The following is a 12,744-nucleotide window of genomic DNA, read 5'->3' as shown; positions in this document are numbered from 1 at the left end:
TTCATTTTTGTATCAGCATGATCCAAAGTAACGTGAAATACGTGAAATAGGGGATATTTCGATCGGGGATAGAACTGGGAAATGTCATGTGTCCCAATGATTAAACTTTGGGCGAATTTCAAATTTGTCAAGCATGTCTATTAACAACTAGATTGTATTTTTCTTTAAAAAAAAAAAAAAAAAACTAGATTGTATTTCAAATTGGACTAGATGTCATCCATAAAATGCAACTTAAAATACTAGATTCGTTTTAAAATTAAGGTAGTATTTGCAATCTCTAAAAAAAAAAAGTGATTATGGATCTTTGTCATCACAAATTTGTTAAGAAAAAATCCATAATTATTTATTTTTAAAGATTGTAAGCACTATCTAAATCTCGTAGCTATTAAGGATTCCCTATATATTTGCATGAAAAAGACCCTTTCAAGGTTTTTAATTTTTTAATTAAATAAATTAATGACTAATATAATATTTTAACTGTTATTATTACGAGTTTTATTTATTATTTTTTTAAAAAAACACCGCATTTATGCGAGTATTTAACAATATACACATTCACCAGAAAAATAAATACTCCGCAAAAACCTTGCAAGACAAGCCATCCAGATTCTAGTTTTGTTTGATATGATTGTTAATGCACCGTGATTTCTTGACGCAAAAGAACAAAAAACCTCTTCGGAACCCTAGTTTTGTTGTCCGGAAATCAAGAATTTCGGTATTTATTTTATAGGAATCAAGAAATAGTTTCTTGATATGGAAATCGATTATAAGGAGTATCAATTGAGATGCCAACTTCGAGGCCACGAAGACGATGTAATATCTTTTATATTTTACTTCTATTTTTACATTTTTGATTGTTTGTGTAAGCTTGCTTGTAACCCATCAGTTCTCGTTACGAGTTTTATTTGGAAATTAGATGGAGCGCTACATTTTTTAGTGAACTTGAGTTGGATTGAGTATCTGGTTTGACGATAATATCGGTTTCCTCTTTCATGAGTTCTGTCAAATTTGTTTTTAATGTCGAATTATGATCATTGAATTGTTTCCTGGCATGCTTGTCGTTGGCCGTATCTTCAGTCCATCCTAGTGTTTAAAAAAATTGTTTCTTGCATTACTATTTTGAATATTTGTCATTATTTTTTGGCTGGTTGTGGTTTGCTTATGTTTGGCTCAATCAAATACTTTGGTTGTGGTTTGCTTATGTTTGGCTCAATCCAATACTTGTTAAGAAAAGTTGATCATTTTTCAGAATATAAAACAAATGCAATTGCATAGTTTTCAATCCAGAATCTGATGCCCAGTTATACTTACTGGGTTAACTTACTGCAGAGTGTGCATTTTTTTTATGTATGAATTGATATATTTTACTGAATTCGTGATCTGTAGGCTCGTGGGATTTGTGTATGTGGTGATATGGGTATAGCCACTTCTTCAAGGGACAAAACCGTTCGTTTCTGGACACTGGATGAGTCAAATAAGCGTGAGTTCATCATGTCAAAAATATTGTTAGGACATACTAGTTTTGTTGGCCCTCTGGCTTGGATCTCACCAAATGAGGAGTTTCCGGAGGGCAGGATTGTATCAGGAGGAATGGATACTCTTGTCCTAGTGTGGAATTTGGCCAATGGAGAGAAATTTGATACTCTTAAGGGTCATAAATTGCAAGTCACAGGTATTGCATTGGATGGGCAAGATATTGTCTCAACCTCAGTTGATTGGTATGTCATCTCTATTCCCTATGGATGGTTTTTTTTTTTTAGTTGGATGATCTGAAGAGATTATAAGTCTTTATGTGACTCTGTATGAACAGTATCATTATTTTATTTAGTATTTTTTCTCATCAAATTCAAGTTCTGGTTGCACAAACTTCTATTGTGATGTTAGTCATGTTACTACCTCAAATTTCATCGCTCCTATTAATTTTCTGTTCCTTTCTTATATTTTTCTGACATGCATTAGGTGGCCTCAAAGATGCGACCTGATCAAGGATGGATAATCTGGCCTGTTAAAAAAAAACTTTTTAAGCCTGCTTGTGAACAATTATGTTATCACATCTGTATAGAGCAAGTCATACGGACGATTGTACTTTTTCGGATTATCTATTCATACCATGCTTGAATGATTGTGCTGTGATTAGCTTCAGCAATAAATGTCATAATTGAAAATGCATGTGCGTTGATGGTTAGTTGTGGCTGGTGCTCAAATCTCAGTTGTTAGTCACTAAATATCCCTATTGTCGGACTTGGATTATATGCTGGGCCTAGTATGACCATTGATTTGTCATGAGATTTGTTCCATCTCAGTTCTGAAATAGCCTGTGTATGGTTTCTCTTGAAACAAGTGCTCCTAACCTGGACCATTTAATTATTTATTGTTTATGATACAATAATATGTTCTATTTCTGATCCTCACACATAAAATGTACTGGTCATTCTGATTATTTTCTTTTGTGATGGCTTCAACTTAGTACGCTGAGCCGCTGGAGGAATGGTAAACAGGTTGAGGTCTGGGAAGCTCACAAGGCACCAATTCAGGCAGTTATTAAGTTGCCTTCTGGAGAGCTTGTAACAGGTGTATGCAGTAATTCAAACTTTTTGCTCATTTTTTTAATTCATCATTGTCTATAAATCTCCAGTTCCAAATATATCCTTATCATGTTTCACAGGAATCTGAATTTTTATTCAAATTGATGTACTTTCCCCTTTGGCCGGATCATAATAAAATTTAGTTGAAGTCTTTTGGTGGTCTGGAGACTCTGGACATAAACAACTGGGTTTTCTCAGTGAGATTTTCTCAGGGTTCTTCATTCCAATTTTCATGCATGTGCCATGAAGAATGTGAAAGTGTCCATATTTTGACTTATATTTGTGGTCAAACAATAATACATTAAGCTGGCTTGAAATACAAATATGTAAAACGTCAATTATCTGTATATTGACTGTCTTGCGATATTTTCTGGATTTAGTTTGAAGTATGGAATGGTGAAAATCTAACTTGAAGTTTAGAATCGTGAACACATCTCTTGCAGTATAAGAGCAGAAGTATTAAAATTTTTTGGCTACAAATTGAGGATCAGCTGTAGATATTGTTCAATAAATTAAATTCCAATTGCTTCTGCTTTAATCAGGTTCAAGTGATATAACCTTGAAGCTTTGGAAAGAAAAGTCTTGTACACATACCTTTCTCGGACATACAGGTCTTTCTTTTTCCCTTGTTTACTATCTATGACTTCCCTCTCCCCCTCCCCCTCTCCCTGTCTTTGTACATGCTCCTGAAAAAATTGATGTTCTAATACGCATCTTATACTTTGGATGTGAATGTAAGTTGATGACCATGGGTAGGTACCCCTTGTCTTCTTCTACTCTTGTTCCACAGTTTAGGTGGACGATGGTTTTGTTCATTTCTTTCCCCTTTATATAGTGGTGAATTGGCTGCATGCAAATCTGTTTTACGCAGTGTTTTTTTTCCACAGATGAAACATTTTATTTTCTTTATTCTTTTTTATATTGTGGTTATTTTGGAATTGGCAGCATGTGAATCTGTTTTGTGCAGTTTTTTACGCAGATGAAAACATTGACATTATCAGTGTCTACATTTTTATTCCATTATATGACTACATGAATTTACCTAATTGAAGGGTCTAACCCTGAAGACGTAACATGATGCACATAAAAGTTTAGTTGTGTTGTTCTCGGTGCCACTATTATACTTGACACGCTAGCAAATATTTGGACGTAATTAAGGAGAACAAACAAGCTTTAGCTTCTCCATAGAGATTGCATCCCACATAATATAACTGCAACTGGATTTACTAGCTATATTCATTCTTCTCATGTGAATACTAAAAATTTGGTGTGCAGATACGGTTAGAGGATTAGCTGTTATGCCAGGTTTAGGAATCCTTTCGGCATCTCATGATGGGTGAGATTTTACTTTCTTTTGGTGTTAGGCATGTCCTACACATTAAGTTACAGCCAAGAGATGTGCTTGCTATTAAATATGTGTATGATTGTCTGAAGATGAGTTTTGTGATCGTTGTGAAATATGGATCTTTCTTTCATTTGAAATCATCGCCCTTGAACATTTAATATTTCTCGTCTCTGATATAATTTTTTCAACAGTAATGAATTTGTGAATTACTTTTTATTGCTCATTGTCAAGCCAACTATTGATGAAACCCCTTCCATAAGAAGGTTTGGAACCGAGAATGTGGGGGCCTGCATAGATAGGTTAATCAATGTGTGCTTTTATAGCTGTATGCACTTTTACGTACTCATGTAACCAAAAATACAGAATATGGCAAGTTCATAAATGCGTGGGTGCAAAAAACTCAAGTCAAGCCTAATGTATAGTTTGAATTGTGCACTTTGAGCTCAAGCATGATAAACCTAGTCATTTTAGAAGGACTTGGCCTCAACACTGCTCTTTAAATTAAAATTGAGTTATTGTTTGAGCAAAATTGAAGAAGGAGAATTTGATTTGAGGCCCATTGTAGATTGCTCTCTATTTATGTAGGATAGTGCACGAAGAAGGATATGTTACACTATCTGAATAGATGAAAAGAAAACACAAATATATTTGTGATTAAAGCTTTTTGGACCAAGAGTAATATGGTCTTTAGTGTTTTGTTTTGATTCTCCCTTTTGATGTGGAAAGTTTTCTCAACTTTTTTGATCACTGAATTATTGTTGTTCATTGCAGTTCCATAAGGCTATGGGCACTTAGTGGAGAACATCTGATGGAGATGGTTGGTCACGCATCTATAGTCTATGCTGTTGATGCTCATGCTTCTGGGCTTATAGTCAGTGGCAGCGAGGATTGCTCAGCAAAGATATGGAAAGGTTACTCCTCTTGTCATTTATGGAGACCACATTTAGGCTTTTTTTTTTCTAATGATTCTAGAGCATTTGAGATTATTTTCCAATTTTTTTGCAGTCATTATACCTGGTTAAACTAACCAGGGTTTTGGTCATAATCCTTTAGAAAATATAATTTGAGCAACAATCAAATGTCAGATTCTCTGGCTGATCAGATATTAGCTGTTACGTGTATCGCTTCTCCGGGGTTGACATGTAAATATATATTCTTTAGTAAAAACTACTCGAAATTTTTGGTGACCAAAATTTCTCCCCTATATACTGTTTTTGTGACATAAAGAAAATTTAATGAACTGGATTGAGCTTTTTGGTTGCAGCTATATTAATGGAATTATCTAAGTTATGAAACTCTTTTAGGCATCATATTCTACAACACAATTCTGATTTTTATTCTGTTTTGAAAGGTCTAATGTAATGATCTGAATTGCTTTCTATGTGAAAACCATGTTAGTGCAGATGGTGTTTGTGTCCAAAGCATTGAACATCCTGGTTGTGTTTGGGATGCCAAGTTCTTGGAAAATGGAGATGTTGTGACAGCTTGTTCTGATGGAATTGTTCGTATATGGACTTCTAATCATGATAAGTTTGCTGATACTGTAGAACTTGATTCATTTACCAGTCAAGTCTCTCAGTACAAGCTCAGTAGGTAACACACCAAATGTTCTTGTTAAATTTCTTGAGCTCATGGATCTGTTTATTTTTAAGTTGGATAATTGGGAAGTTGATTGTCATGACTGATAATTATTCAACACGGGGATAGTCATGTTTCAAGATCATCATTATGGAAGATGCATAGATTTTCGTTGAAAGATGTTATTTTTTAGTTTCTAATGGGTTTAGGTGCCTTTTTATTGTGGTTTTCAGATAATTTTTTATTTGCATCAGGAAAAGAGTTGGTGGGCTGAAATTAGAAGATCTGCCTGGACTTGATGCATTAAAAATTCCAGGTATGAGTCGCAAAGTAACTTTCTTCTTGTCAATGCGTCAGCTAGTTTGGCAACAACTAGAAAGTTTCAGACATATTACACGTGCCAACCGTTTCAATTCTATGATTATCAGGCAATAGTGACGGGCAGACAAAGGTCATTAGAGAAGGAGACAATGGTGTCGCTTATGCATGGAATATGCGGGAGCAGAGGTGGGATAAGGTATGAGACAAGCACATTCATGCCCTTGCTCATTTACTCCCTTGGTTCACAATAAGAAAACCTGTTCCTCTTTAGTTTGCCTTTTTAGATGGTTGGACGACCATGTGCCCTTTGTTTTGTCTTTGACCCGGGGCCATCATTTCGTAATGTGTTATTTCATTTCTTGAAAGATTTATTTTATAAAATAATTTTGTTGATGTTTTCTTAATGCTTTATACATCATAACTGAATCTCGGCATTTAGGCACTTAGTGACTAAGGTTTGTATGATTAATCGACCCAAATTTACTGTCACTGGCAATGCAGTTTGGATTAGGATTATGCGTCATTAAAGGTCTGTTCAAAGCATGCCATTACGTGAACAATCCAGCTTTTGTCTAGTTTATCTCTTGTTGTTCGTTACTAGTGTTCATTTTTGTTCTCAATCATTGTGTTACATCTAGATTGGTGAAGTGGTTGATGGACCTGGTGATAATACGAATCGCCCTCTTCTTGATGGAATTCAGTACGATTATGGTTAGCCTTTTCTTTCTTAATACGCCTTTTCATGTATGTGTTCCATTTCACTTGTAGTGACAATTTGAACTATCTTCAGTATTCGATGTTGACATTGGAGATGGTGGGCCCATGCGTAAATTGCCATACAATCGTGCAGGTATTTTCCTAGTTTTCATGGAACTCTTTTGAGACTGTGGGAACCACTTTTAGCTCCATATCAATAAAATCATGCTCGTAGCCTCGTATAGGTGTATCGGAGTATAATACAAGATTAATAATCTTGCACGTATCATGACTTGATTGCTCCTTCTGATGTTTTTTTTCCATTAGGAGATATAATTTACCAAATATATAGTCTTGCACTATTAGTCTTTCATACTGTTGTAACCAATGACTGACTTACAGATGATCTATATGCTGCTGCTGATAAGTGGCTTCTCAAGGAAGATTTACCTCTTTCTTTCCGGCAACAAATTGTGGAGTTTATTCTGCAAAATACAGGGCAAAAGGATTTTACCCTTGATCCATCTTTTCGAGACCCTTACACTGGATGTGAGTTAAACATTCATCAATTAATGACAATCCTGAACTTAGTTTTTTACAGGACACTTAATTATATGTCTCCCCTCTCATTTTAATACTTCAGCCAGTGCTTATACACCAGGAGCTCCATCTAAAGTGTCAGGTAACTTTCATTGTTAACTTTGCGTTCTATTTTCACGAACTGTGTTTTTATCTACTACTGTTAATCAAGTGTAAGCCTGATAGAGAAACATGATGTCATGGCCTGGTTTTTGTTTTTGTTTTTTTAATTTCATCGTTCAAATTGCAGTTTAGTCCCTCATTAATTTTACAATCATGGTATGCCCCCCATATAAATATGATCAATTCAAATTGCAGCATGTACATTCATTACTTTTTACTATTATGATATTACTCCTACTTGAATATAAGTCAAATTAATTTTAAAAAAAGACTATTGCGTGCGTTGGTGCACTAGTTTATAAAGAGATTGTGATTATTTCTTGTATAATTGCAGATGTTTTATCAGGGCCTTCTTACAAGCACATTCCCAAAGTAATTTTCTGGCATCTACTTTTTCATTTTTCACTTCCATTTTGTGGTTGAATTTTCTGCTCTTGGCTTCCACGTATATTTCTTCATTAATATGATGTCTCCTAGTCCTATTTATGTAGCAGACTGATCTTTACTTCTTTTTTCTGAGAACACAAGTCTCAGTTTGCCGCCAAGATTTGTGGAGCTATTTTCACGCAAACACAGTGAGCTACTTAGTGATATCATAATGTCGATCTGATGGCATCAGAAGGGTGTTATATGGGAATTGATGGTCCACTGTTACTGGGTAGAAATTGTGTAAGAAAAAGATGAATCCATGGATGTTAATTTTGGTTGATCAAGAACTGAATGTAGGGAGAAAGAGAGATACATAGAACTAGAACACCCATAATTCCCATTTTTTCCATTATGCTCGGTCTCTATTATTTAGAGTGAAGTCGACCTTTGATCTCATTAAAGCACCTTAAGAGTCCTAAATTCTTGAAATTATATAGGTTACAATTTTTTGACGAACTATAGTGATGTTTGGGACTTAGGCATTTGGCCATTAAGTGGTGGGAAACATCTACTTAGATGGTTAGCCTAGGGATTCCCCGTCTCTACGTATTTTGAGCTGCTTTTAATTTTTTTCTGAACATGTATCCTGTGCTACACGCATGACAGAAAATTATCCCATTGACGTATAGTAGTTGTCGAACGCTATAGTTTAGAGATTATACTGCTGGTTCTTTTCTCTATTATGCTGTACAATATAGATGTCACTTGCCTTTCCTAGTATTGAAGTTTTCGAGAAATTAATTGAGGACTAAAGTTATTCTGTCATCCAGAAAGGAATGCTTGTATTTGACACTGCTCAGTTTGATGGAATCCTAAAAAAAATAACGGAGTTTAACAATACAATGCTGTCTGACCCGGTAAAATTCTTGGTCTCTGTTTTCTTTAATTTTGTATATTTATTTAACCTTGTAATAATGATATTTGTTAAATAGTCATATTCTCCTTTTTATTAATGATGTATGTTCACTGAGATTTGAAATGTTGTACAACCCATTATTTTTCTTGTTAAATGTTGTCGGTGAAAGCATTTTGATCTGTTGGTTCTCTGTCACTTTTTGCACGACTTAAAATCTGTCTCTCTCTTTACTGCAGGCATGTATACATTTGAAACTGAATGAGGGTGATCTCCAGCGATTGAATGCCATTGTTAAAATTTTGAAGGACACCTCACACTATCACAGTAGTAGATTTGCGGATGTTGACATTGCATTATTGCTGAAGTTGTTGAAGACATGGCCACTTGACATACTATTTCCAGGTAACTGTAGTTAGATTATTAATTTTAATCGTTTTCACACACATTTAATAATCTTTCCTTTTTGTGTTAGTATATTAGTAGAACTTGTGCAAAGAAAATTTTTGAAGTAGATTAATAGAAACTTGATGCTTTGCAGATTTCCTGGATATTCTAGTATTACTTAGGAATCGCTGAGTAGTGAGGAAACACTATGATTACTTGTAGCTTCATGGCGGTTTTTATGCCATTTATGTCGGTGCTCGACCATATAAGATTGAGAAACAGAACCAGGATTCATTTAGTCGAATTGTGGTCGTATATAATCGTTTTCAGTCGCACATGCAATAATATTTCCTTTTTGTGCCAGTATATTAGTTGAATTGTGCAAGGCAAATTTCTGAAGTAGATAAATAGAACTTGGTTCTTTGTAGATTTCCTTGATATTCTAGTTTTCATGGCAGTTTTTTAAGCCATTTATTTCAGTGTTCATTGAGACAGAACCAGAATTAATTTAGATCATACAGTATTTTTTTGGAAGCAAAATGTTAATTGGCATAGAGTTTATTTATAACATGGACACAATATTTTCTGTTGGCAGGGAATTGTTGATGTGAAAAATAAATTGACAGAAAACTTGAAATTTGATTTGGCAAATTTAAACAATCTTCTATTTGTTTTGGTTTATCTAATACTCATTTTCAATTATCCACATTTCCTTTTTATTGAGCTAACAAGCCTATAAATTGGCTTATTATAACATCTAACCGACAGTTTAATTTTCTTTCTTCTTTCCCTGACCTCGTAGCCACCTTATCGCACCATTTCTGTCACCATTCTCTTTTGTTTACTTCTCTTTTCTTCCCCTGTTCTACTTCTCCTTTCTCTCCTCATTCTCCACATTAATTTAACTTGGGAAATTTTGAGGATATTGCTTTATCTTGACCTGAGGCAATTAAATCACAACCATCATTCTATCATGTTTGCGCTTTTTTACCTGATGAAAATACTGCTGTCACTTCTACTCTAACGTCAGTAAAAGAAGTATTATGGATTGCAAGTTGAGCTACATTGATATCTTTATATAGTTCACAGAATTTTCTCATACAAATTATTAATTATATATCCACCAGTTTGATTGGCTGTGATGGAACTTGGAAGTGACCCTCCTTGAACTACTCAGATCAAACATTGTGGTGTTTTGGTAATTTTCCCTTATGTTGCTTGCAGCCATTGATGTTGTGAGGATGATTGTGCTCCATCCTGATGGAGCGACTAAGTTTATCCAGCAATCACAGGATGGCAATGGTACCTAATTAGATTTCCTTCCAACATTTTTTTGTTTGTACTTTCATAACCTTGATTGTTCAGGGAAAACAAGTTTTTACTGTGATACTCGAAAAAAATGCCTGTGCCTTGTCTCTTGATTTGGATATTCATTTTTTATTTTCATGTTGCAACCCATAAATTTACAGTAAACTGATGTTGAATACTCATTTATCCTCAGATGCTATTGTCGAATTGATCAAGAAGGTTACATCAAGTCCACTCCCCTCAACTTTACTGACCAGCCTTCGTGCAGTGACTAATCTTTTCAAAAGTTCATATTATCATGGATGGTTACAAATACATCGAGCAGAGGTTAGAATCTCTGTATATATGTGGCAAATGACGTAAAAGAATATATGATGAAAGTTTACTGGGATCTTGTTGTTATAAATGTTGTAACAGTAGACTTTTATTATCTTCTAACCTATTATTTATTCTTGATTGGTTGGACTAATCTGATAATTCTTCGATATTTATTTTGTAGATTCTTGATGCTTTCTCAAGTTGTTGGTTGTCTGCTAACAAGAATGTGCAATTATCATATGCAACATTGTTACTCAAGTAAGTAGTTGATTGGGGATGACTGTTGTTCGTCAAGTTATTAGCCCTATGGTTGTATATATATATATATATATATATATATGTATGTATTTCCTTAAACAATGTCTTTATTAATTTGTTTCCCTGGTCGTTATTTGCACTTTTGTGCTCTTCAGCTATTCTGTTCTTTTGATTGAGATGAAGGATGAGGTAGGGCAGTCTCAAGTTCTGTCCACTGCATTGGAGGTATAATTTTGCAAACAAAGTTATTTAAAGAATAAAAGACGGACATCCTTTTCCTCTCAAGGGTGACGTCACTATATCATCGAACTGATGGTTATGGTGTTAAATTATTAATAATTCACCTGTGATATTCTACCTTTTATGTCCTGAAGATGGCAGAAGAGGAAACTGTTGATTCTGATTCAAGATTCCGGGTTTTGGTGGCCATTGGTTCACTGGTATGATAGCTAACACTGCAGACAGTTCCCTAAATGGCAATACCATATTGAGTTACGCTTTCCATGTCTTAAAAAAGACTTCCCCTCGTTCAATTATAATATTTCGATGCTCGGATAAAGTTTTCTGTCAAGGACTCAACCGGTTAGCTTCATATTTGATATGTTTTCTTATGCGCCTAAGTCTTGCAATCACCCTTGTGTGCTTGCAATTTTTTCCGGTACATCCCCGGCATTGGATTTGTTATTTGTTATGGCATCTCAAAAAATCTCGCTTGGAACATTGACTGACATTGAACTACATAGTTTGCAATGGCAATTAGACCATAATACTTGTATCATTGATCATTGTTTGGCTTCCAGGTTTTTCTTAATTATGATACATTATTTCTTATTTTTTCTGTAACAGATGCTTGAAGGCTTAGTGAAAAAAGTGGCATTGGATTTTGATGTTGTGAGTGTTGCTAGAGCTGCAAAAGCGTCTAAAGAAACTAAGATCGCTGAGGTTGGAGCTGACATAGAACTGGTGGCAAGACAGGGTTGAATCTGTGTTTCCTGGATCCTGCTAAACCCAATTGACCCGCTTTAGCAAATTTTCTTCGGTTCAATGTGGAAGACGAAATGGGTATTTAAGAAGATGCAAGGTTTTATTTTGTTCCCAGAATGAAACCAAATGGGAGACACTTGAAGAAATGTACACACCCGAAAATGTGTAGGCCATGTTTAGTTATATTTTCTGACATGCTTCTGTATCAGGAAATATATCAGTTTTCTCGGGGGAGATGATTCTCTTGCTTTAAATTTATTTGAGGGACAAAATTATAAACAATCCTCGAATCATCTTGAGATTTTTTTTCCCCTTAATTATTTATTGGATTTGGATTGGACATCCATGAAAAATGAAAGTAATGCATTCATCATTTGTTTACTTTTTTTTGATTGAAACACTTGATTTTAGATTTTGGATTTGTGAAACTTTCATGTGATTTTCATCGGTTTCTCTTCTATGTTTATAAGCTTCTTTTTTTTTTTTTTTTTTATAAGCTTCATTTGATCTAATATAATATCGGTTTTTCGTTGATGGGAATACATTTAGCTATTTTAAAATTTTGAAATCATTGTTAACAAACAAGTGAATAAAAAAGGATATTATTAATTATCAATTTATTTATAAAAATAATAAGAACTATAAGAACTAAAACAGTGGGAAGTGCAGCCTATTATATGTAGCAGAAGATTTTTTTCATGGGTCCCAGATTCCGGTTATTACAAATTTCTAAAATTTCTTTTTGTATATATATTTTTGTAATTTTTTTAATTACTCCTTAAAAAATTCATATATATATATACACACACTAACACACACATTATTTACTTCCTTAAAAACAAAACAAAACAAAACTCACACATATTATTTACTTGGGCTTTTCAAGAAACAAAGCCCATCAGCCCCTTTTTCGATGCACAAATTACTTACGGTAACTCCTATTTTGGGCTTCCCAAGAAACAAAGCCCATCAGCCCATCT

The 12,744-nt window shown here is 34.4% G+C and overlaps 1 protein-coding gene across 1 annotated transcript; it reads left to right on the top strand.

Annotated features, from left to right (window-relative positions):
* Positions 1 to 753: 753 nt before the first annotated feature.
* On the top strand, positions 754 to 12,141 carry LOC140884984 (uncharacterized). Its single transcript, XM_073291892.1, has 22 exons — positions 754 to 813; positions 1,387 to 1,718; positions 2,468 to 2,571; positions 3,128 to 3,196; positions 3,861 to 3,921; positions 4,702 to 4,841; positions 5,334 to 5,523; positions 5,763 to 5,824; positions 5,937 to 6,025; positions 6,468 to 6,540; positions 6,620 to 6,679; positions 6,928 to 7,074; positions 7,169 to 7,207; positions 7,562 to 7,599; positions 8,427 to 8,513; positions 8,749 to 8,914; positions 10,121 to 10,198; positions 10,398 to 10,531; positions 10,704 to 10,780; positions 10,936 to 11,005; positions 11,155 to 11,220; positions 11,627 to 12,141. Exons 1-22 carry the CDS (start codon positions 754 to 756, stop codon positions 11,759 to 11,761), a joined length of 2,277 nt encoding a protein of 758 aa, XP_073147993.1. The 3' UTR covers positions 11,762 to 12,141.
* The last annotated feature ends 603 nt before the right edge of the window (positions 12,142 to 12,744 follow it).

Source organism: Henckelia pumila, chromosome 2, assembly GCF_033568475.1.
Source record: "Henckelia pumila isolate YLH828 chromosome 2, ASM3356847v2, whole genome shotgun sequence".
NCBI lineage: Eukaryota > Viridiplantae > Streptophyta > Magnoliopsida > Lamiales > Gesneriaceae > Henckelia > Henckelia pumila.
The sequence above is the reverse complement of the archived record's forward strand: the minus strand, read 5'-3'. Positions and strand labels throughout refer to the sequence as shown.

Bases quoted from the DNA above. Each gene is read 5' to 3' on its own strand.
- LOC140884984 (XM_073291892.1), top strand. From the start codon at position 754: ATGGAAATCGATTATAAGGAGTATCAATTGAGATGCCAACTTCGAGGC. The intron at 3,922-4,701 runs GTGAGATTTTAC...TGTTCATTGCAG, and splicing joins CTTTCGGCATCTCATGATGG to TTCCATAAGGCTATGGGCAC. The intron at 11,221-11,626 runs GTATGATAGCTA...TTTCTGTAACAG, and splicing joins TGGTGGCCATTGGTTCACTG to ATGCTTGAAGGCTTAGTGAA.